Source organism: Delphinus delphis, chromosome 20 (genome assembly GCF_949987515.2).
Source record: "Delphinus delphis chromosome 20, mDelDel1.2, whole genome shotgun sequence".
NCBI classification, from domain to species: domain Eukaryota; kingdom Metazoa; phylum Chordata; class Mammalia; order Artiodactyla; family Delphinidae; genus Delphinus; species Delphinus delphis.
In genome coordinates this window covers 12,573,675-12,597,900 of record NC_082702.1, presented here as the reverse complement: position 1 = coordinate 12,597,900, position 24,226 = coordinate 12,573,675, and the positions used below count along the sequence as shown (strand labels likewise).

Below are 24,226 nucleotides of genomic sequence, written 5' to 3'. Positions count from 1 at the left end.
GGGGTGGCGGGGGTGTCCAAACAGCTGCAGGGCCCACTTTGCCTTACCCACCTCTGCCAGCTGCTGCTCAGAAGGACAGGCACTGGAGAGACCCAGAAGTGACACGCACGCATGTGTGTAGCTATGGTACAAACCCAAGGCAGGTGGTCATCTCAGCAGCTTGTCTGGGTCCATGCAGGGAAGTGGAGACACTGAAGGTCTAGGAGGGGCTGAGATCCACTTAATGCCATCAGCATTAATGCCAGAGACAAAGCCCTGCCCCGGCCACAGTTCTCGGGCCACCTTCAGGGCTCTGCCAACCCAGCCTAGCGAGCCACGGGCCACGGAAACTCAGGAGCCTGAGACCCCGGCACACCCTAACACACTCACACTATCCACACACACAATCCCAAACGTTCATTCAACAGTTACCGAGTGCCTACTGCATGCCAAGCACTTTTCTAGGGCACTGGGGACATCTCAGTGAACAAGCCAGATAAAATCCCTGCCCTCATGAAGCTGACAATCTCAGAGGCCTGGGTTGTTGACCCATTTTACAGATGTGAAACCAAGGCTCAGAGAGATGACACAGCTTACCCAGTCACACTGAGAGGAGGTGGCAGAGCCAGGGCTGACGCCTGCCAAGGTTCAGAAAACTCCGTCAGCAGCCCCACACTCAGGGCCCAATCGGGTGGGTAGGCCAAGGTGTCTTGAGTACCACCCTGCCTGGAAAGGGCAGCAGGAAAGGATTCTCCCCGCTCAGTGTGATGGGGGAGGCCTGGCCTGGGAAGCCACCTCCGTCCCTCATCACTGCTCCATGTCTGCGGGCTGGGACAGGGCAGGATGGGCGGGCACCTCTCCCAGTTTCTACAGGGCCAGCCCCACCAGCCTCCTCGCCCCCTTTAAACATGCCTGGCCCACTCCCCTCTGTGGACTCATGGGCTGTCCCCTTCGCCCTTGCCCCAGTTAACTGTGAGGCTCACTCCCCCGCGTCCCTTCAGATCTTTATTCAAACCCCCCTTCTCAGTGAGGTCCTCACTGACCACCCCATTTGGGACAGCCCCCCTAACACCCCTCCTCCTGCTCACACCTGTCTACTCAGGTGCCATGGGCTCTCCCCCCCAATGTAAGACATCAACAAAAGGATGGGGACTTTTGGCTCATCTGGTTCACTGCTGTGTCTCCAGCACCTAGAACAGTGCCTGGAACACAGGAGCTGCTCAACAGATGTCTGCTGAGTGAATGAAAGCGCACAGAGCGGCTACCCCCAGGCCTGGCGTCCCCCTCCGCAGGGGAAGGTCTGCGGAAGCCAGGACAGTCTGCCTCCTTCGCTCCTGGGCGCCTGGACAAGCTGACTCCCAGCACGTGCCTCTTCCTAGCTGCCGCTGCACACGGCAGCGTGGGCGTTAAGTGTGCTGGTTCTGGGGCAGGGGCCCGGGGCCTAAGGGTCTAGTCTCTTAGTCTCTTCCCTGTAAATGACCGCATTTCTCAGCTGCCCACCAGCACAAGCAGACCGGGTCACGCGCCGGCTCACAACATCCTGGGCTTCTGAACGCCTGGAGAGTTAGAGCCCTTTCCATGGGGTCGAGGGCGGACGGCCTGATGCTGCGTCACCGCTCTGCCCACCTTCTCCAGCTCGCCCTTGCTCGCTCTGCGCCAGCCACACTGGTCACCTCTCCGGTCCAGACACGGTCCCACCTTTGACCTTGCTGTCTCATTCCCTGCAATACCCTTGCCTGTCTATCCGTGTGGCTCGCTCCCTCACCTCCTCCAGGCCTCTGTTCACTGTCCCCTCCTCAGAGCCGCTTCCACTGAACCCCATCTTTCTCCAGCCCGTTCTCCCTCACAGCTCCTATTTTTCACAACGGCACTTGCCGCCTGACATGATGTCTGTCTATCTGTTTACTGTCTGTCCCCACCCCACAATGGATTGCAAACTCCACGAGGGCACCACAGCGTCCTCGGAGCCTGGGGCGGCCAGCCCAGCATACCACACACTCCATGAGTATTTGCTGAATGAATAAATGCTGAATATCACCTCACTGTGCTACTTCAGTTAAGTGACTGACACTCTCTGAGCCTCAGTTTCTTCATTTATAACATGGGGCTACAAACAGGATCACTAATGCAGAGGCAGAACTTGAGGCGTGGCCTGGTGGCTCATGCAGGAGGTCCAGCTAGGCCTGGAGGCCCAGGTCCAGGCACAGCCACAGTCCCTCTGTCCAGACTACTTTCAAAGATCCCATGAGATGGGCTGGTAAGGAGCTACTGGCCAAGGGCAGGGAGGGAGGCAGACAGGGCTTGGAATGCTGGCTCCTCAGGTGGTAAAGACCCTGTACCTCTGCCTCTCAGGGCACAACTGCCGGGAGAGCCAGGGCGGAAAGGGGAGACACGCAATCCTGTGGGCAAAAGCAGCCCCTTACCGCGCTTGTGGAGCCAGCCTTCTTTGATGACAGACACCTCGTTCATGGTGGCAGCGTGACAGGCTGTCACCTAGCTCGGGACAGCTCAGGGCAGCAGGACATGCAGGAGGTGCGGTGGACAGAGCACAGTCTGCAAGACAAGAGAGGAGCCTGTCAGAGTGGGAGGGGGATTGGGCCTCTGCGCCTTCCCTCGGGACAGCCCTCCTCTGAGGCCCCTCAGGCTGCTCTGAGGGTGGAGCCAGGGCGGGTGGGGCGAGACCTGCCCTGGGGCCCAGGCTGAGGGGGAAGAGGTGGCCATGTCCCCAGGGAGCCCAGTCTTTGGGGGAAAGGACACGAGCTTGCCCTCAGAGCCCACTCCGGAAGGAGCACAGCTCCCTGGCCTGTGGCCGGACACTCAGGACACCCGTGCTGAGCAGAGGCAGCCCCTCCACCCACCGTCACTCCTGGCGGGGCGGGGTGGGGCGGGAGGCAGGAGAGGAGCTGCAGCTCCGCCCCCTGCGTCACTCCCATGCCCCAGCGCTGAGGTCACCTGGGCTGAATCAGACAGCCCTGGGCACCTGAGGGAGTGCTCAAAGCTACCAGTACCTGCCTGCCAGCCCCAAACACACATGCGCGCGCGCGCGCACACACACACACACACACACACACACACACACACACACGCACACGCACACACTCCCTCTCTCGCTCGCTCTCTCTCACTCACTCACTCTCTCCTTTCCAAACCAAGGAGCCACCAACCTGCCACCTTTAGCAAACCGAGTACCTCACCCCACCCCGACACCAGGCCACCTCATATCACTCCCACAGCCTCAGTTCCCTCCTTGTCCCCTTGTCCCCACCAGATGACAGAGGAAAGCAAGGTCTCAGTGCTCCGGATCTTCAACAAGAAAGGAACCTACTGCGTGTACACTTATCTGGGGCCCAGGAGCCAGTCCTGGGGGCTTGACCGAGGCCCTGGTCCCCTCCCAGAGACCTCTGCTTCCGTCCTCAGGGACCAGCAGCCAACAGACTGACGGACGCCGAGGCCGCTGCTTCGTCTCAGGTTCCCGGGGCAGAGAGGAGAAAGGGGGGAAGGCAGCCACCAGCTGGGCCCCTACCTGGAGCCACAGGCCTGGACAGGGGCCATGGAGCTCAAGGCGCCTTTCGCCTTTCCTGGCCTGGGGTTATTTGCGGACAGCAGGTCAGGAGCTACGGTGGCCCCCAGAGAAGTGGCAGCTGGCTCTGGGGACACCGTGGGCATCAGCTTTCTCTTGTGCCCCAGGGGAGCTGGTGGGTTGGACACACTACTGCCTGGCATGTGACGGTGGCAGGCTGCCCGGGCCCCAGGCAGAGGGAAGGGAGGTAAGTGGGAGGAAGCCGGAGGAAGACAAGATGGACAGTGACAGGGAAGTAAACAGCGGGGGAGAAATCACGTTCTGGCCTCTGAGCTGCAAAGACAGGGTCCAGCAGGGGCTCTGTCCCCCAGCAGGTATGGCTGGCACCTCCGGGGCTCACACCCACAGACTGAACACACCCAGGACCGCCAGATCTTCGCTCCCAAACATCCACCAATCTGTGCTTCAGTCTTAATGGGACCAGGGTTTCCACCCCAGCCTCCCTACAACGTGGCTCAGGTCCAACGCTGTCCTCTCCCAGGAGGACTCACCCCACCTCTTCCCCAGCCTCCCAGCCTCCCATCTGTCTCCCTCAGCACCTAGAGGGACCCTCAAATCTGACCCGTGGCTTCCCCGGGGCCTCGGGAAAGAGCCAGGCTCCTCAGCTTGGGATTCCAGGCCCCTCAGGCCCTGGCCTCTGCTGCTTCCCACCCCTGCTCCGCCCGTTGTCCTCTCTGCCCGTCCACCGGCTTCCTGATCCTTCCTGCCCCGCCTCCCCTCCCACCCTGGCTTTCTCCCTGGGTTCCCAGCCTGTGCTCTCAACCCCTGTACTCCATCCTAAATCTGACCCTGTCCCTCTCTGTTCAAAACCCTTCCATGGCTCCCCAGTGTGCTCAGAACACAGAACAAGGTCCTTTCCCACAAGAAGGCCCGGCATAAGCAGAAAGGCACCTAGAAAGCTCTCAAGAAAGGCTAATAACTGTGACAATGATTACCACACCAGCCACTACCCACCTCCCCAGCCCCTCCTCCCCGACCCTCACTCTCTGCCAGGCTTCTGGCACTCAGGTCCTTCCCTCTGGCCTCCATCCCCAACACCTTCTGTGAGTTCCCCCTCTTCCTTAAGGTCTCAGCTGAACCAATGCCTCCTCCAGGAAGCCTTCCTGACCTCAGAGGCTGGACTGGGTCCTCTGCATGCACCTCCTCGTCAACTCTCCCCACATCTCTAAACACTAATTCAGCGCACCAGCCCGGTGTCTGGCTCTCTGTTGAATGCACAATGAACGAACCCAAGTCTCCCCAAAAGATCCCCAGCCCAGGACCGGACACACCCTCAGAAACAATTCCAGAATCTATTCACGCCACCAATCTTTTTCTGAGCATGTCCTAAGCTCCAGACTCTGTCCTGGGTTCCAGAGACAGAGAGTCACTAAGACACAGCCCCTGCCTTCAGGAAGCTCACATTCCAGTGGGGGAGGCAGACAGTACACAGGTCACAACATCAGGTGGCAGCAAAGAAAAATGAACAGGGGAAAGGAGGGCAGGGAATGGGTGCTGTGTTAGCCACGCTGTATGAAGGACAGGTGAGCCAACGTGTAGGGAGCAAATTTCAGGCAGGGGAAGAGCAAGTGCAAAGCCCCTGAGGAAGCTTGGGAAGAAGCTTGGGGAATGTGGCTGGTACAGGGTAAGGAGCCGGGGCAGGGAGCACACTTGGGGCCTGGAGGCAGGCGTGGTGGGGAGTTAGGGAATTCCTCTCCAACACGGGGGCCAACACTGCACCTTCCCCTGGTACGAGCTCAGCTCAGAATAGGGCTGGGTTCCCAAACAAGGCTGGGATGGAGAACCCAGAGTCCAAAGGAAGGGTGGATGTGTAAAGGACAGGGGCCTCGTGTCCAATCTCAGCTCTCACCTCCCCTCCCCTCCCCGCCCTCCCCAGCCCAGCAACTTCACCTCTCGGAGCCTCCGTGATTCAGCAGCACCAGGGCTGTCAGCAGCATGAAAGCACCCACTGTGTGCAGAGGCTCGGCCCACTGCCTGGCCCCAGTGAACACCCAAACACGTGGCTGATCAGAGAGAGGTGAAGGCAGCCGGGTGTGGCCGAGAGTGGTCAGGGTTGCAGAGTCCAGGAGCCAATGCCAGCTGGGTGGCCTTGAGCGTGAGGGCGCTCCTCCAGAGCCTCTCCTGATCACTCCCAGCCGTCCCACCAGAGGGCCATGACCATGCCCAGGGCAGGGCAGAGGCTGAGAGAGGGGAACTGCTTGCTTTGGGTCTCCCAGCTGAGGAGCTCGGCACACCAGAGCCCCTTTTTACATTCTCACTTCAGCAACTAAAAAGCCAGCAAGCATTAGCTCGGGCGAGGGTGGGGGAGGAACTGAAAGAGCCCCTGCATCCTGCCTGGATCCTGCCCATCCTCCCGCTGAGGGTGGCACGTCAGCTGAGGTATCTGTGACGCAGTCCTGCAGTGACGAAACACCATCACCACAGCCAAGAAGATGGCCTGCTCCCTGGGGAGCTCCCGATGGAGGACACCCAGACCTGCCTCTGGAAGCCAGGCATCAGCACAGCAGGGGAGTGTCTGCATGGCCCCACCCCACCCACTGCTCCGTAGGGTGTCTGGGCTTCAGTCGCTGAGGGTCTGGGCAGGAGCTACAGCTGTCAGTTAGAGGTGAGCCACCTGGGAGGCAAGGTGAAAAGAGCAAGGGCACCTCAAAGGAGAGGACACTCACACAATGAAGGAACGCACACAATTTCATTAGTTATGGGGAAACGCAAATTGAAACCACCCACCAGGATGGCTAAAATTTTAAAAACTGACAACTCCAAGCGTTGTCAAAAACGTAAAGGAATCGGTACTGCTGGGAGTATAACATGGTTCAACCACTATGGAAAATTGTTTGGCAGTAACAATTAAAACTCAATTAAAAACTACCCCATGAACCAGCAATTCCACAGCCCTCTAACAGAAATGAGTGCCTTTGTTTACCAAATGACATGTACTAGAATGTTCACAGCAGCAACATTCACAGTAACCTCAAAACTAGAAACAGACCAGGTATCCACCCACAGGAGAATGGATAAACAAAGGTAAAATTCATAGAGCACAACACCACACAGGGACCAAACCACTGATACCTACAACAGGGATGAAGCGTAACAACTTTACACGGAGTGAAAGAAGCCAGATGCCAAATGACACATCAAGTATGAGTCCATGGACAGCAAGTTCACAACAGGCAACATGACACCATTTGTTTCTCACTTGTAAAACTGTGCAGAAGATCAAGGAAGCAAATAACCAAAAGTCAGGAGAGTTGTTACATTTGGGAGTAACAGAGGAGGGAGGTTTCTGGGAGCTGACAATGTTCTATTATGATTACAGAGAATCACAGCTTTACAGTTATTTGTTATACTGTACTGTATAAAATACGTTGAACATCTTTTTCTGTATTTTATGATGAAGTCACGATAAAAAACAACCTGGGTTTGGGAGTCCAGAAGATATAGGGGAGCTAAAATCAGGCCTCCTGGCTTCTGGGGCTCCCCCCAACCCCAAGGCTGGCTTGCCTGGATTTTCACCTCAGGGCCAGTCACCAATGAATAAGGAAGAGGAATCTGGGGTTCGCAGGCTCTGGATTTCAGCCGCAGGCTTTGCTGCTCCTTGGCTGTGCAGCTGCAAGCGACACCCCCATTGGCCTTAGCGCTCCCATCTGTACAATGATCTGGCCGGAGGAGGGACGCGCACCCCGGAGGGGCAAGGCTGGAGTGTTGGTGAGTATGTTTAACACAGAAGAAAGCTGAAAGGGAATGAAAATCACCATCCACAGTGGTCAGCTCTGAGCAGGGAAAGGAGAGGTAACTGGAGATGGGTCCCTAAGGGCAAGGTTTGATGTTTTAAATATCTGCTAAGTACATGGATATCACTGACTCGTTCTAGTGTATATCTTAAACACTCTAGTAATTTTTTTTTTTAATTTTAGGACTTTTATTTTGGCTGTGCCGCGCAGCATGCGAGATCTTAGTTCCCCGACCATGGATCGAACCTGTCCCCTCTGCATTGGAAGCACAGAGTCTTCACCACTAGACCGACAGGGAAGTCCCTAATTTTAGGACTTTTTATTTCTGTCTGCCTCGGAGGTCTTATTTCTCAACGGTTTCCAAACTGTAGCTCTCTCAGAAGCTTCATCTCACCTTGCTGGAGTCACGTCCATTAGAGGTGATTTACAGGATGACACAGGGCCACGGGAGACAGGCCCTCAGATGACTGCCTCGTCCTAGCTGGTAGCCTTGGGAAGGGACTGGGTCCTGGAAAGGGTCCTCCCAAACCTCTTTTCTCATCTGTAAAATTAAGGTCACGGTGGCTCCTGCTACTAGAGGGACCGTGTGGCCTAGATGAGCAGCTCTAGTGCTCCTGTCCTCGCCCCTCCTACAATCTGGGACCCTGTGACCACCTGAGTCAGAGCAAACCCTCTCCTCTGCTCAACCCCTCCCAAGTCCCCATCTCACCCAAAGTAAAAGAAGCCAAAGTCCTTTCAGGAGCCCAGGACCCTATTCTGCATCATCCCCCGCTTCACCTCTCTGAACCCTCCATGGCACCGGTGCCTCCAACACACCTGGACCCCCTACCTTAGGGCCCTTGCACATGCTGCCCCCTCAGTCATAAGTGTCTTCTCCAAGTATCCGTGGGGCCCTGCCCCACTTTCTTCAGCCTCAGCTCACATGTCTCTTTCTTCGTGAAGCCTCCATACCCTCCGTGGTCAAGAGGACCTCCCGTTATCCTTTATGAAAGTAAAGCGCTCATCATCACCACCTCGACTGTACATATTTACTTGTTTACAAGCTTACTGTCGACCTCTCTCCACTGTGATGTCAGCACGGTAAGGGCAGGGGCTCTGGCCTGCTCGGGCACTGCAGAACCCGATCCTCACAACCTTGAGCAGTGCTAGGTCCACAGTGGGCACTTAATAACTATCTGTGGAATGAACGTGAGTAAGAGTGAAGCTCTGGGCCCAGAACACGTTCAAAGTAAGTTAAATTCATTTCCTTGCCCCTTGTCAAGTCCTTTTTCTCTCGCCCCCTCTCCCTGACCTGCTTTCCATGCCAGACAGCACAGATGGGATAAGGAGGCAGGAGGGGGAGGCAGAGGCTCTGCATCTCCTGCAGCTGCAGACAATGGGGTGGGGCTCCATCCTGACACCCTGACCCCCCAGGAGCCTCTGTCACCTGCTCTGTAATCTGCGCCGCACCTACAAGTCCCAGGAGGACTTGCTCAGGAGAGAAATTCAAAGACAATATGAACCTGTGGTTCGACAGGCAGTGTCTGCCGGTGGGAATGTGGGAGGAAAGGCGCACAGGGCAAGAGAAACGACTCCCTCATTCACCACCCGCAGCTCTGTGAACTGGACCCGTGTTTTGTGCGGGCACTTTAGCAAAACTGATAAAGTGGAAAATGCACATGTCCTTGGAGCAATTTCTCTTGCAGAAAACGCTTATGCAGGTGCACACAGGTTCTCAGGCAGGGTTACTCAACCTCGGTACTAGTGACATTTAGATAATTCTGGTCATGGGGCTGTTCTGCCAACTGTAAGAGGTTTTAGCAGCATTCCTGGTCTCTACTTGCTAAAACCAACGGCTCAACCTCCCTCGGAGTTCTGACCATCAAAAGTGTCTTCCGCCATGACCAAATGTCCCCTGGGGGCAAAGCCATCCCCTCGGTGAGAATTGCTGTTCTGAGAATACTGTTGCTGGAATAGTGAAACCCAGGAAGCAAACTAAATGCCCACAACAAGGGTCTGGTATCGTCACAACGGTTAATATGATGCCAGTACGAAAGAGCCAATGCCTACGCAGCACCTGGCACACGCCAGGCACACCTAAGTGCTTTGTACATGAGAATTCAACTCTCGCAGAAACCCTATGCGGCAGGCACTCTTTAGCTGAGTGTTTTTTTTTTTCCATCTCCTTCTATAATTATATTTAAACTTTTTCTTTTTCATTTTTTTGGCTGCGCCACACGGACTGCAGGATCTTGGTTCTCCAACCAGCGATTGAACCAAGGCCCCAGGCAGTGAAAGCAGAGTCCTAACCACTGGACTGCCAGGGAATTCCCAAGGCACTCTTATTATCATCTCCATTTTTATGAAGATACTAAGTCACAGGGGTGAAATAACTTGCCCCATCACCTGATCAGGAAGTATGGAGCTGGGCTGGGACCACAGGGGCCCAAGTGGCCTGTGGAGTTAAGGCACACCTGGATTCACGTCCCTGCCCGTCAACTTTATAGCCTCCCCAAGTCTCAGTTTTCTCTGCAATGCAATGGGGATGACAGCAGGGCCTCCATCACAGGCTCATGTGTGGGAAGAGCCCAGCAAAGCACCCAACCCTCGGTGAAGGTCCACCCACCAGAGAGAACATGATGCAACCTCAACATGACATGCTGACACTGCCTGTCAGCGTTCAGTGTGCTCACGGCACAAGACAACGTCGACCTGATCCCTTTCTGAAGCACAAACGTGTATGCACCACATCACCTCAATTCCGATATGCTTATTTTTTTACAGGCTGACAATACTGAGATGGACGTGCATCTCACAAACCACGTATAAACTTCATCTGCAGCATCCTTTTCAGAAAAGTGGTTATGTGATCAACAGTGGATCTTACGGGGAACGGTGTCTTCCACGGGAGGGCACGAGGTATACGTTAAACGTCATGTGCAGAGAAGGAACTGTGCCAAAGAGCCAACAGAGGCAGAATAATGGGAGCAGGAGTGAAGGTGACCTCGGGAACCAAATGCATTTCAACCTCAGCTCCGCCACTTGCTGTGTGACGTTGGGCAAATCACTTCCCCTTTCTCCACCACGGTTTCCTCATCCGAAGGTTAGAGATAACAATGGAGCAAAGGTCCAAGGCTGCTGTGAGGATTAAATGAATTTATCCACATAAAGGCCTTCAAACAGAGCCCAATACGATGACTGCTCAACACCTATCAGGTGTTAGCATTTCCCCAGCAGGTGGAGACATGGGGACCATCACTTCCTACATGACACGCTTCTGTAATGTGAATTTTTACCTATACTGCCTCTTTGGTAAGAAGGCAGTATTGAAGACACTTTTTCTTCTCCTGAGCACTACATGCTCCCCACAACTGCCCCATCTGTCTACTTGGAGCAGGTAAGACTGGAGGCAGGCTGAAGACGTGGGTGGGCTGCAAACAATACTGGGACAAGAATAAGCACCAGAGCAGACTTCCTTCTCCTCCCTGCCACCAGCCCCACACTGCCCTGCTCTGCCCGCCTTTCAGCACCCACAGAAATCATGTCAAATGTTTGAGTCTGCCTGGCCACAGACCCGTAACACTCGAGAGCACCATGTCGCAGTTAGAGGGACCCTCCAGAAACAGCTCTGCTCTGGGATCACATCACAGGCCCTTATGGAGGCCACAAAGGCCCACTTGAGGTGGCCCCTGCCTGTTCTCCAGCCTCATTGGTAAGCATGTTCTCCCTGCCCCTCCACTGTCCCCTTAGCTCTTTGCTCGCTCTCTCTCCCTCACCCCAGGGCCTTTGCACATGCTAGTCCCCCACCCATCTTCATCTGCCAAATCCCTGTTTCCTCAGGGAAACCTGCCCTGACTGCCCCCTGCCTCACAAGTCACAGACCTTCAGAGCTCGGCTTTCCTGTCCCCTCACAGCACTTACCACCTCTACCGTGCTCAGTCACTCGTATAATTAATTATCCACCTCCCACACCAGACTCAGAGCTCCGCGAGGCAGAGACAGGGCCTGTCCTGGTCTGTACTGTGTCCCCAGCCCCACACAGCCAGGGCCAGGCCCAGAGCTTTCATCAATTCAGGGTGGGGGTGGCAAACAGAACCACAGCTTCTGAGCTCAGAGTTCTGCCAAGTGGAGGGGAAACAAAAAAACTTGCATTCACTCATTCCACAAGTATGGCACCCGTGCTGCGTCAGCACTGCTCTGGTCCCCAGAGAGTCAGCAGTGACCAAAACAGAACTCCCTGTCCTGGAAGAATTTATGGGGTGGGGGGCGGTTGGACAGGCATTGAAACAAATAATTTAAATAAACAGATAAGTTATACAGTACACCAGAAGGACAAATGTTATGGAGAAAAGAAGTATACAGAGGACTAGGTGTGTGGGAAGCGGGCGAGGGTTTCCAATTTTATAAACGGTGGTCAGAGCAGGGCTCACTGAGACAGTGGAATCTGAGCACAAACCTGAAGGAGATGCGGCGGCCACTTGGAGACCTGGGGGAGAATGGGCCAGGCCAAGAAAGAACAGCGCCAGGTGTGGCCTGCGTGAGACACAGGAGGCGGCGGAGGGGAGCAAGGCGTGTGTGGCTACAGAGGAAGCCGGGGACCTGGCTGGGCAGGGCCTGGGAGGCCACTATAAGGGCTGTGGCTAGGATTCCCTGGAGGTCCAGTGGTTAGAACTCGGCACTCTCACTGCCAGGGCCCGGGTCCCTGGTCGGGGAACTAAGATCCTGCAAGCCTCGCGGTGCAGCCAAAACAAAAAACAAAAACAAAAAACCAACAAAGGGCTGTGGCTATTGCTTGGAGAGAGATGGCAAGTGTCAGCTTGAAGAGGGTGCAATGTGTGGAATCCCCTGGCCCCAGGGAGGCAGGAGCTGTATCCCAGCCTTCTCCTCCAGGAATTGTGCCCAGAAGAAGCCCTATGCACTGGCCTGACACTCCCACCACCTGGCTCACTTGGGGACCACAAGGACCCATACTTCACAGATGGGGAAAACTGAGGACAGGAAGGCTGGACAGCTAGGACACAGCTGAGGAGACTGAATCACGGTGTCCCAGCCTGAGCCTCTTCCACCTCCCTCTACCCTCACTCTCAAGAAACCGGGCCCCTCCCACACCCCAGCCAGCCCTCTCTTACCATCCTCGATGCCCTGCAGAAGAACAGGGCCACCCTGCCACACACACACACACACACACACACACACACACACACACACACACACTCTCTCTCTCTCTCTCTCTCTCACACGGCCCCTCCCATCTGGCTGAGGGGTTCCTCCCTCACAGGAGCGGCTCCGCACCGCCATCCTCTGCCTGCCTCCCCAGCCGAGCCCTGAGGCAGGGCCTGGTGGTGTGAGTCCCCACGTCATCCCTAGGGCACCTTGGAACAAACAGGCAGGATCCTCACCAGGGCTAATATTTACTGAGTGCTCACAACGTGCCAGGCCTGGATTCATATTAATAATCCTCACAGCCACCTTGTGAGGTAGATATTATTACTATCCCCATTCTTTGGAAGAGGAAACAGAGACCTAGAGAGAATAAATTGTGTGCCCAAGACCATAACAGTGGGTGAGTGCAGGACATGGCTGATCTAGACAACAGAATTTTCTGTAATGATGGAAATGCGGCTACTGGGGCTAGTCCAACGAAAGAACTAAATTTTCACTTTAATTTTAACTACTTAAAATTTAAGTAGCCACACATGGCTAGTGGCTAGCATACTGGAGGTGTAGCTCTATAGAACCTCTCTTAATGAGGCACCAGGAGCCGAAGGCAGGGGCGGGGGTGAGGGCGAGCCAAGTACCATGGATGCTCACAGGCCCAGGGCTGGACCGTCCGTCCCCTGCCGGTGACGCTCCCACGCTCCGTCCCCTGCAGGTGACGCTCCCATGCTACACCATCACTCCCGAGCCACGACCCTGACCTGCTCACCCCAGGGAGCTGGAACAGGGCTCCGAGGCCCAAACCCATACCTGGAGTCCTGCTGGACTCAAATCCCGACTTCCACTTCCAGGCTGCAAGGGACGCTTCTCTGAACGTCAGCATCCTCGGTCTATAAAATCTGATCTTAATACCAACCAGACCAAGCATTTATTATGTTATTTCAAAAGATGACTTTTTTGACAACCCAGGGTCGTCGTGGGGACCCAACGAAACGTGCTTCCAGCACAGTTGGGGGTGAGGCCGGAGTTTTGGAAGACAGGAAGCAATTACACAAAGGTGAATTCCAAAGTCAAGGGCCAGCCTGAGCCTCAGTTAGCCAGAGCTACGGAAGTGGCAGCTATGTTAATACTGTCAGTAGCTGGTTAAAAGGAATCAGCCAGATGATTCATGACATGCCCATATTAACTTTTTAAAAAATATCATATAAATGAAAACACACAGCTAGAAAGAAAGCAGGTAACTCGCAGACACCACCCCAAAACACATGCTCAACACCCTCACCAGCCACCCCCCACCTAGGTCTCTGGACACCAGTTTGAGAAGCACGACCCTAGGGGACCCCAGACCTGCCCGAACAACCTGGGTTCCGCCATCCTCCGTTCCCTCCCTCTCCCCCAGCTCCACCACAGTGGCCTACTTTCAGTATCACCGCATCAAGGTACCTCCCACCTCAGGGCCTTTACCCAGACTCTACCCTGCCTGGCCCATTCCTGAATGCCTCACCTCAGGAGACTTCCCCAACGCCCCCCCCGCCCCGCCATGGCCAGCTTAGATCTCTGTTCCCTTCCTCAGAGCACCAGTAAGGCAAACATTACCTCTCCGCGGCTTCCTTTAGACTAGGTGTTGCTCCCTGGTGTCCAGAACTATACATGGCACAAAGTAGGTACTCAGTAAATTATCTGGTGAGAGAATGGAATACACAAATGACCAGAAACAGCCAAAGCTGGCTCCAGAGGCCATTCAGGAATCAGTGCCTTCCACCCTCATCCCCTCCCCCTGGCCCCTGGGGAAGGACGGAGCTGACCAAGGTCAGGGCCCCACGGGCATGAGAGGCAGCCGCAACCTCTCTCCCAAACAGGCATCAAGTGGATCTAACTCACTCATTTCCAGGACAACTGAGGCTTTCCTTGTGCCAGCTCTGTCTAGAAGAAGAGAAAGCAAAAAAGAACAGAAATAACAATCCCAGAAACAGTGGCCGTGGCATTGGTCGGAGGCAGAAGAGCCAGTCTTAAAAAGGCAGACTTGACCCCAGATAGAGCTGGGTTCAAATTTCATGTCTGTCACCTATTAAAACTTTAACTTTGGGTAAATCCAATGACCTCCCGGGCCTTCATCTGGGGAGGAGAGCTGCACCGAGCTCCCAGGTCGTGGTGGGAAGCAGGCATGTACAGCCCTGGAGCAGTGCCTGGCACAGAGAGCCCACCGTGCCAGCTCTCAGCAAAACACGGGCAGTCTATGTAGCGCTCTGCACCTCAATTTCCTCTCCACAAAATGGGGTGGCTGCTGCCTACCTCACGGTCTGCCATGTGTCTGAAAGCATGCACGGAGTGCTCACAGCGTCTGGCCAAGCCCCTGCTCAGCGACGGTGCCCTCTCCAGTGGGAACCTCAGCTAAGTGGCCTGCCACTGCTTCCCTGCCAACCAACAAGCCCGAACTGACCACATCCAGAGCCCCTTCTCTGCTCTCAGGTGCCCAGCCTGACAACCTGCAGCAACAGCAGCTCAGATCCACTGAGCACCTTCTTTGGAGGCCCCGTGCCACGTACTTTCTGACACGTTAGCTCCCTGAATCCTCCCTACAGCCCCTCTCGGCAGGGATGTGCCGTCAGCTGAGCAAAATGCAACTCCAAGGGATGAAATCAGGCCCCCACCGTTGCATGGCAACCAAGACAGGAGCCAGGAGCAGGGTTCACACTCAGGTTGGCTGCTCCCAGCCCGGACCACTACACAGATGATGAACACCTTGAAACCAGGCTGCAAAGGCCTGGGGAGGGGGGCAAAGGAGCGGCAGCCACCCCAGCCCGTTTGGAAAGGGCCCACAAGGTGGCAAACCAAGGCAGCCTTGGATTTCTGGCCTCACCCTTAGAAACAACATCTGCGGAAGAGCTTCCTGGGCAGGACAGCTGGGCCTGAGGAACTTCCTGCAGGAACCTCCGACATGTAGTCTCTCCTCGGCCAGCCCTGGCTTGCTGCCCCCTGCTCCCGCACCCAGGACAGCCGGGACCTGACGTGGGTGCCGAGTTGGCAGCAGGTCCTGCCCCCGAGGGGCCAGGCCGAGCTCCCACTCCACCACCCCTCCCTCCCCTGCTCGCTCCCTCCCTCCCTCCCTCCTTCCCTCCTGGTCTGCTCCCAGGGCTGTCCCCCCAAGCTGGGCCTCCTGCTGCTTGGCTGGCTGTCCAGAAGAGCCTGCCACGGAACCACCCCACCGTGCAGCCCAGAGGCCTGGTGCTTGAGAGCCTTCCACTGACAGCTCTTGGGAAGTTGAAGAGGGGCCCAGGGAGGGGTGTCCCTGGGTCCCCCAGAGGCTTGGAGATCAACTGAGAAAAATACTCCTTTCCATCCCCCCCATCCCAAGGGATTTCTGGAGGCCCAAGGATGCATCCTCTGAGGGGCTCTGCTCCTTCCAGGAAGACACTCCAGACTGAGCCTGGGAAAATCAACAGCCAGGCTCCTGCTTACTGCGCTAAGCCTTAAGTTCCAGGCTCCGGTGTGGGATTAGAAGTCCACGGTTACCAAGCACCTTCCTGGGCTGGGGGGACTCTGGAGCCACTCTGCCCAAATACAAAGCCTGTCAGTGTTGGGGGACCCTGCACAGATTACCGAGGCTCTCCAGGCCTCATTCCTCACCCCTGCGAGGTGGGAACCACAGCTGATTCCTCCTGGGTCTGAGGGGTTTTCACTCAAGTCTCCCATGGCTCTTCACTGCACACCAGTCCTACCTACAGGCCACCTCCCCAGGGAGGCCCTCCCTGATCATTCCAGCTAAAACATGACGTCCCCACTCTCTCTTTCCCCTGACCCTCATTCATTTTGCCTTTGAAACGTTCATCACAACCTGATGCCCTATTATTCGTTTGTTTGCTGGGTACTTGCCTCCAGTAGAAGGCAGGCCCATAAGGCCCAGTCTTCCAAGCTCTAGAGCAGCGCCAGGAACATTGCAGGCCCTCAGGCCACAAGCTGAGTGGAAGGCAGAATCAGCAGGTACAGTTTTTAGCAGGTATTACTGTTGTTCTGTGCTGTTATCTGATATTAGCTGTTCGGCTGGGGAAGGGTGGGCAGAAAATCAGCCCCCTGAGCCCCGCCATCTGTCCCTAAAGGGAAAAGCCACGGGCCCTGGGAAACACGGTGTGAAAACCACAGAGGAGGGAGGCACCTAACAAGGCCTTCGCTCTTTCTACGGCAGAGATTCTACTCAAGGGGGAAGTGGGAGGCATGTGAAACTCCCTGACCGGCTCTAAAATCTACCCCCACGCCAGGCAGAAGCCTGAGAACCTCTCATATGGCAAAAGGCATCTTCTAAAACCCTAAATCTGACCAAGCTGCTCTTCAAGATGGTCTACAAGGCTCTGAGTGACCCTGCCTGCCCTCAGCTGCACCTCACCTCACCCCGCAGGGCCTCACGGGCCTCTGCGCAGCCTGTCCCTGCACCTCGCTGAGCTCAGTCCTCCCTGCAATTTTTGCACTGTGGTTCCCCCCACAACCCAAGGCTGTTCCTTCTCCTCAGGTCACCTTGTCAATCTGAGATCAGCTCAGAGGCCTTGCTGACAGCCCATCGCACCAGATTTTAATTGCCAAGCACCTCCCTTTAACCTGCCCCTTGTTTATTCAGCAGGTTCAGGGTTTGCCTCCCTCAGCTCCACGGGGGTAGGGCCTTTGTTGAGTGCCCCGCTGTATCCCCAGCACCTGAAGCAATGCCAGACACAGAACAGGTGTTCAATAAATGGTGGCGGATGAATGAAAACCTTTCCTCAGCTCTGCAATGCCTTCGGGATCAAAGCCACACTTCCTGCCCAGGCCCACGAGGCTGTGAGAGGCCTGGCCCCTGACTCCCATAAGCACTGCTGCTACCCTCCCTGTTGGAGACCACCCTTCTGCCTCTCGGCCTTCAAAAGGACTGTTCTCACCCAGGTCAAGGCCGTTACCACCACTCCTGGGAGCTATGGTGGAGAGTCAATAAAAGCACAAGTAGGAAAAGGGTTTAGCAGAGTATAACATCTGGAAAGGACCTAGAATTTCAACCTCGAGGAGGGGCTCCGGGCAGCAACTGTGTAGGAGGTGGCGGGGACCTGGGGGCTGCATTTGCCCCGCCCCTCAAGCCTCCAGAACCTCCTGTTTCCTCACCTGGAAAATGGAGATGCTAATTTCCGCCCTGCCCTTCTCCCGGTGTTACCTGACCAGGCTCTGTAACCTGGGAAGGGCCTTCAAAATCCTAGCAGAAGTAATAAGAATTACAATTGTTAAGATATCCTGAGGGCTCACCATGTGCCAAGCACTCTTCTTAAATAGTGATAACTGGAAACGTTTACTGCAGGCTTACTGTTACACCTGCACAGTTGTAAGTGCTCTCCAGAAATTAACCCGTTTAACCTTCACGACAACCTATCAGGAGGGAATTATCATCATCCCATGACACAAATGATGAAATGAGCTCAGAAGAATTGAAAACATGCTCAGGGTCGCACAGGCAGCAAGTGGTAGGGCTGGATTTGAAGCACTGAAGCACTTCAGTACAGCTCTTTACAGAGTTTAGAAACCAGGACAGCAGATTCCCGGATCCTGGCTGGGCCAGGCTGGGGGGCTGGATTCCAGGATGATGCCTGAGAGGACTGAGGGTGGGGGGGTGGGGAAGGATCGATGCCCTCAGACTGCCACCGGAGCATTTATTCAGTGCCAGGCACCATTCTAAGAGCTCCTCTTGGATTCATTCATTTAATCCTCATGAAAGCCTGAGGGGGATGTCATTCTGAGCCCATTGCACGGAGGTGAACACTGTGGCCCAAGGTCACACAACTAGAACATGAAAGCACCAGAACTTGCACACATGCCCACTACACCATCCTTGTGCAGGGACCTCAAACACGGGTCCCCTAGTAGCTGTGTCACCCCCTATACGTCTCTCCTGCTGTTTCCTCCCGGCTCCCAGCAGACATTCTGCCCCAGGTTAAAAGATGCCCTGGCTCAACCCTGAGGAGGGACCAAGTTTTATCAGCAAGCCCAGAAACTGCTAGACTGGCTGCCGGCAGAGGTGCTCATGGCAGCCCTAGGCTCCAAGGGTGAGGGGAAGGAAATGCCCGCAGTTGGCAGGGTCTAGGACAGGAGCTTTGAGGTGACAGAGACCCTCTCCAGCTTTGGGACCATGAGCAAAGAATTCATTCAAACCCCAGTCTGGCCCCCAAGCGTCTGACAGACCTAGAACAAAGCAATTCCTCCTCTGAGCCCCAATTTCTGACTCTGAAAAATGGACAGAAACACCATGTCCACCCCTGGATTCAACTAAACCACTGTTCCAGTTACATGTTGACAAGCAGTTTACTGTGAGGCTAAACCAGGCCAGGAGTTCACGTCCCAGCTCTACCACTTCCAACTTTGAGATGTTGGGCAAATCATTTCACTTCATAGCAAGTGTCTTGGTTTCCTCATCTGTAAAATGGGTATCACACTGCTACCTAGCTCACAGGAGTCTATAAAACAGGCATAACCATACCTACTCCATGGGTGTGTTTTGAGATTTAAATGAGGTCATGGGGTACTTCCCTGGTGGTGCAGTGGTTAAGAATCCGCCTGTCAATGCAGGGGACACGGGTTCAAGCCCTGGCCCGGGAAGATCCCACATGCCTTGTAGCAACTAATCCCATGCGCCACAACTACTGAGCCTGCGTTCTAGAGACCACGAGCCACAACTATTGAGCCTGGGTGCCACAACTACCGAAGCCTGCACACCTAGAGCCCATGCTCCTCAACAAGAGAAGCCACCGCAATGAGAAGCCCACGCGCCACAACGAAGAGTAGCCCCCACTCGCCGCAACTAGAGAAAGCCCACGTGTAGAAACGAAGACCCAACGCAACCAAAAATAAATAAATAAATAAATAAAAATAAAAGAATAAAAGATAAACGAGGTAATGTATGTAAAAGGCCTGTCACATGCCTGATATAGGGTGAACATTCAATAAAATTCAGTAGGGTTTCCCTGGTGGCGCAGTGGTTGAGAATCTGCCTGCCAATGCAGGGGACACGGGGTCGAGCCCTGGTCCGGGAGGATCCCACATGCTGTGGAGCAACTAGGCCCGTGAGCCACCACTACTGAGCCTGCGCGTCTGGAGCCTGTGCTCCACAACAAGAGAGGCCGCGATAGTGAAAGGCCTGCGCACCGCGATGAAGAGTGGCCCCTGCTAGCCGCAACTGAAGAAAGCCCTCGCACAGAAACGAAGACCCAACACAGCCAAAAATAAATATTAAAAAATAAATAAATAAAAGAGTGTTGTTTCTAAATTTAAAAATAAATTAAAATAATAATAATAAAATTCAGTAGCTCTGGAAATGATTTGCCACTCTGTGCCTCAGTTTCCCCTTTTAAAGTGGAGATCATGACAACAGTACACAAAGCTCTAGGCTGTGGGCATTCTGCAAGTTAATCCACGTGAAGCATTCTGAACAGTGTATGGCACACAGAATGCACTCAATAAATATCAGCCATTGGTCTCAAGATTATTGTTTTTACTACTGTTGTTAATCCCATCAGGCAAACCCTCTAAAAGCTGGCAGACCAGAGAAAGAAACCCCTGGCGCAGAGAAATTCTACAGAGCCACCGTGGCCTCACAGAGACTCAGGGACCGTTCTCTCCAGCAACCACAACCCATGGGAGCCAGTTAGCTAGGAAGCTGATGATGTGCACCAGAGCGACTGTCTGCCCCCTTTGACCACATCACCAGCCCACATTAGCTGGGTCAATCAGGGATTATGGCCAGCCCTCCGGGAACTCCAGACCCAGGACAAAGGTTACCGAGCAAGCCAAGGTCACAGGCTGGCCTGAGGAGCCAAGCTCCCACCCAGCAACCACAGTGAGAAACCAGATTCGTGGGGGATTTGGCCGCCCCAAGTCCTTGGCCTCCCTGGGTCAGTGTGGGGCAGGGGCACCGCCACCAAGTCCCCTTGGCCTATGCAGAGAGGAACAGCTGGGAAAACAGCACTCAGCCTCATTGCCGCCTAATGGTGAAGCCAACTGTTATCGCCTGGTGGGGAGCGTAAACATGATGAGCGGCTGGACCAAGGAGACATAAACATGTGTCTGGCCTCATGGCCAGGATGGAGGGGCCTGGGGTAGTGCCTGGCCCCTTGGCACCCACCACCAACCACTCTCAGGCCAGAGCTCCGGATGCTTCTCTGACAGAGGAAGAGTAAACAAGGTTCAAGGGCAGACCATGGAAGACCTAATTACGCCCAGGCCTCTTGCTGAGCCCAAGTGCCTTCCAAATGAGAGGAAAGGGGTGCTCAGAATTCTAAGGATAAAGATGTCCCAGCCATCCTCCCCTCGGGGAGAAGTGTCCCTCAAAGCACTCCTTCCTCCCAAGTCTTAAGCAGATTCAGGGACACAGATCCTCAAATCCAAGCTCCATACCCCTCCCCTCCCTAATATGGAGCCGAAAGCTCAGAAAACAAGCGGCTTCTAAGACGTCTCCCCCAACGCCCCAGCCAAAACCACTGGAAGAATTTGCCACAGAGGTGTCCCAACACACCTTAAAATAAGGTTTAATAACATGAAAAGGTTCTAGGGTAGACAGCAGTCCCACTGACCATCCACTTCCCCTCAAAGTCAATAAGAAGTTCAATAAAGGGTGATTCCCCCTCCAGCTCAGCGTAAACCCCCCAAGCTCCACCCACCAAACACAGGAGGCAGAACCCCCTCCTCATCGCTCGGCATTACAGCGCTCCCAAAGTAACTCCCCTGAACACCCACTCGGGCCCGTCCCCCCGCCGTCCCTCAAAATTATAAACATCACAGCCCTCCTCCTTTGATATACCGCGGCTCTACGTTCTAAGGATGGCTCCCCCCAGGACCTCAGTGGTACAACCCAGAGGGCGCTACCCGGGCCACACTAGATACAGCTCTCTCCCCAGAAGCCCCTACCTCTCTAAGCACACTCTAGGAACTATTTCCACAGCCCCCTACACTTGGTAAGACGCGCCCCCTCAAAGGCTTAGCCTTTGCACACCAGGCGGGCTCTCCCCTCCCAGCCCACTGGCTCAACCCCCAGCTCAGCACGCAGGGGTCTACGCCTCCAGCCCTTCAGTGGTTCGGTCCCCACACTTTGATATGCGCCCCCTGCAGCTTCAGTGGTACTGCCCGCCGCCCCCGCCCCCTCGGGGCTAGTCCAACCGCCCCCGCGCAGCCTCCCCAACTCAGTCCCGGAAGGGGGGGGCTCAAGGACTACGGTCCCCGCCCAGTGGGCACCGGTGGTACGGCCCAGCGCGGCTTTGCTGGGGGTCCGGACGCGACCATCGCGGGGGGGGGGGCGCTTGGGGACACGCGCTGGCGCACTCACCTGTCACCGGCGGCCGCCCAGCCTCTCTGGCGGGGTTCTACTCCTGCCCATCGCGACGCTACGCTTGATCCCGCTCCTTGTGTTTCTGGCGGCGGCGGCGTCGGCAGCACCAGCAGCAACGCCTTAGCGGAGCCAGGCCCAACGGCTCGCGCGGCGCGGCCCCCCCGCCCCCTCCCCCCAGCCCCCGCTTACCGCCCCCTCCCACCCTCTGGACGGAAATACCGCCTTCTCCCGCCACAAACAGGAACTGACGTGAGAGAGGGAGAAAGGAACTCGAAGAGAGCTAGAGCGCAAGCGCAAGGAAGGGGAGGTGGCCGACTCAGAGAAGGGCGCCTGCGTACATTAGGCAAGCTTGAACCCGTGTGGGAAAGGGATGTGCCTCGCGCAGGCGCCGGACGGAAAAAAAAAAAAAAAAAAAGATCGCGCAGGCTCAATAAGACTCTGACGCCCGCTCTCCCTGGAGGCTAGCCGCGATGATATTTCCCGGCAGCCCCTGGTCCTTATTTACATACGCTTTGATCTGGTTTTACTCCGCTCTCGCCTTTAGTTCAGGTTCCGAGGCTCTTAAAGAGCCTTGGAGCGGGCGTTAGGAAGGGTTTCCTTTTCAGTATTTCCTCTCATGGTTGAGCACAGGCACTGAAGCCACACAAACCCAGCTTTGCATTTCCTTACTGGTGACTGTGGGCAGAAGGCTTTACCATTTTCTGTGCCTCAGTAGCCACATCTGCAAAATGGAAACAATCATAGCTGCGTCCCTGGGCTATTTTATGTAAACAGAACGGTGTATGTCAATTAGATATGCTATAACTCCAAAATATTAATCCTATCTGTTCATGATATATATATGCAATTAAATATGGGGTATAACTTTTTCACGGGGTAACTTGGGCCTACAAATGCCTTAAAATCGCCCTGGAAAAAAAAAAAAAGAGCACAGATCCTGGCCCGTGTATTAGCTAGTGTAGTAGACAGCTGTGAGACATCCGGATCCCAGTTCCTGCTCTCTCATGGGTTGGGTGGGGCTTCCTACTTTATGAGTTTGGGTTCTAGTAATACCACACAGAAGGCCTGGCTGGGAGTTGAAGAACCCTGGGTCCACCTAAGTCTGCAAGAGTGTCTCAGGCAAAGTCCTCTCAGGGGTGGTAGTTTCCCCAAAGGTAAACCTACTGCTGGAACTAGCCCTCTGCTGGTGGGTCTCCAGCTTGGAACTCTTTGCTCTGTGTTCCTAATTCCTGGTCTTCCCCCATCACACTCTGACCAGAGCCTCCCCCCTACAGCCCTGACCATTTTAGCCTCTCACTGCCTGTTAACAGATCTGTCTTCTCCATTGCACAGTGAGCCCCAAGAGGGAAGAGTCCAGGACTATCTTAGTCATCGCTGTGTACCTAACACTAACCAGCAAAGGTCCTGGCACAGAGTGGGCTCTCGAGGAATATTTGTTTCAAAAAGTAGCCCTTCTGCTCTGATCTAGACTCAAGGTTACTCTGGCCTACTCGATTTACTCCACTCCAGCTCCATAGTCCAGCTCATAGTCCATTCCCCTACCTCTAAGTCTTCCTGGGCTGGCTCGAATCCCTGCCCCTCCTGGGAAACAGGATGGATTACAAGACACAGAGATGTCACTGAAAGCTTCCGTGTGCTTGTGTCTGAACTTGTAGGGGCACTAGTAGTAAAGGGTGATGGCTTTCAAACTATTTTAAGACCTAGTAGGAATTCCCTGGTGGCCCAGCGGTTAGGACTGGGCACTTTCACTGCCAAGGGCCCGGGTTCAATCCCTGGTTGGGGAACTAAGATCCCGCAAGCCATGGCGCAATCAAAAAAAAAAAAAAAAAAGACCGAGAACACACAGATGTATACTTACAATCCCGTGAAACAAAAGTGTCACCAAAGGGAACTCCCTGGCAGTCCAGTGGTTAGGACTCTGTGCTCTCACTGCTGAGGGCCGGGGTTCAGTCCCTGGTTGGGGAACTAAGATCCCACAAGCTGTGAGGTGCAGCTAAGGGAAAAAAAAAAGTGCAACCAAATGCTATTTACCCTATGTATGATGCACTCTGATATTTAATATTTTTTCCAGTGCTGTTTGAGACCCCACTGAACTAATTTTCTGACCCACTAATGGGTCGTGCCTTGCAGTTTGAAAAACACTAGTCTGGGAGCGAACAACACTTACTTGCTTTGGAAATAGATAGGCCCTAGTTCTAATCATGCCTCTCCTGTGTCCTTGTCAAAATAACATCATTTCTCTGAGCCTGCCTTTCCTCGTTGCAAAACAGTAGCAACAGAATTCATTTAGCAGTTACTACAGGCCAGGTTCTGTTCCTGACACAATCTCACCAATGCTATCCTGTTGCTGTCAACACAATCTTGGAGGTTAAGTGGGACAGTATGTTAACGGGCTTGCTCAGGGTCCCAGGACAAGTTAGGGCTGGAGGTGGGATTTGAACTCAGGTAGTCTGATACAAGAGCCTGTGCTTT

At 54.7% G+C, this 24,226-nt stretch overlaps 1 protein-coding gene across 3 annotated transcripts in view; it reads right to left on the bottom strand.

Annotated features, from left to right (window-relative positions):
• AKT2 (AKT serine/threonine kinase 2) overlaps positions 1-21,923 on the bottom strand; it is a 52,128-nt gene extending 30,205 nt beyond the window's left edge. The window contains exons 1-3 of one of the 3 annotated variants that reach the window (XM_059999887.1): positions 14,311-14,411; positions 14,026-14,109; positions 2,403-2,532 (exon numbers count right to left, since the gene is read on the bottom strand). In XM_059999887.1, coding sequence (XP_059855870.1) covers positions 2,403-2,448 — 46 coding nt within the window. In that variant the 5' untranslated portion in view covers positions 2,449-2,532; positions 14,026-14,109; positions 14,311-14,411. Of the gene's footprint in view, positions 1-2,402; positions 2,533-3,502; positions 3,620-14,025; positions 14,110-14,310; positions 14,412-21,751 lie in introns of those variants that run through there. The other 2 variants (XM_059999886.1, XM_059999888.1) reach the window with 2 other exon arrangements.
• Positions 21,924-24,226: the final 2,303 nt, after the last annotated feature.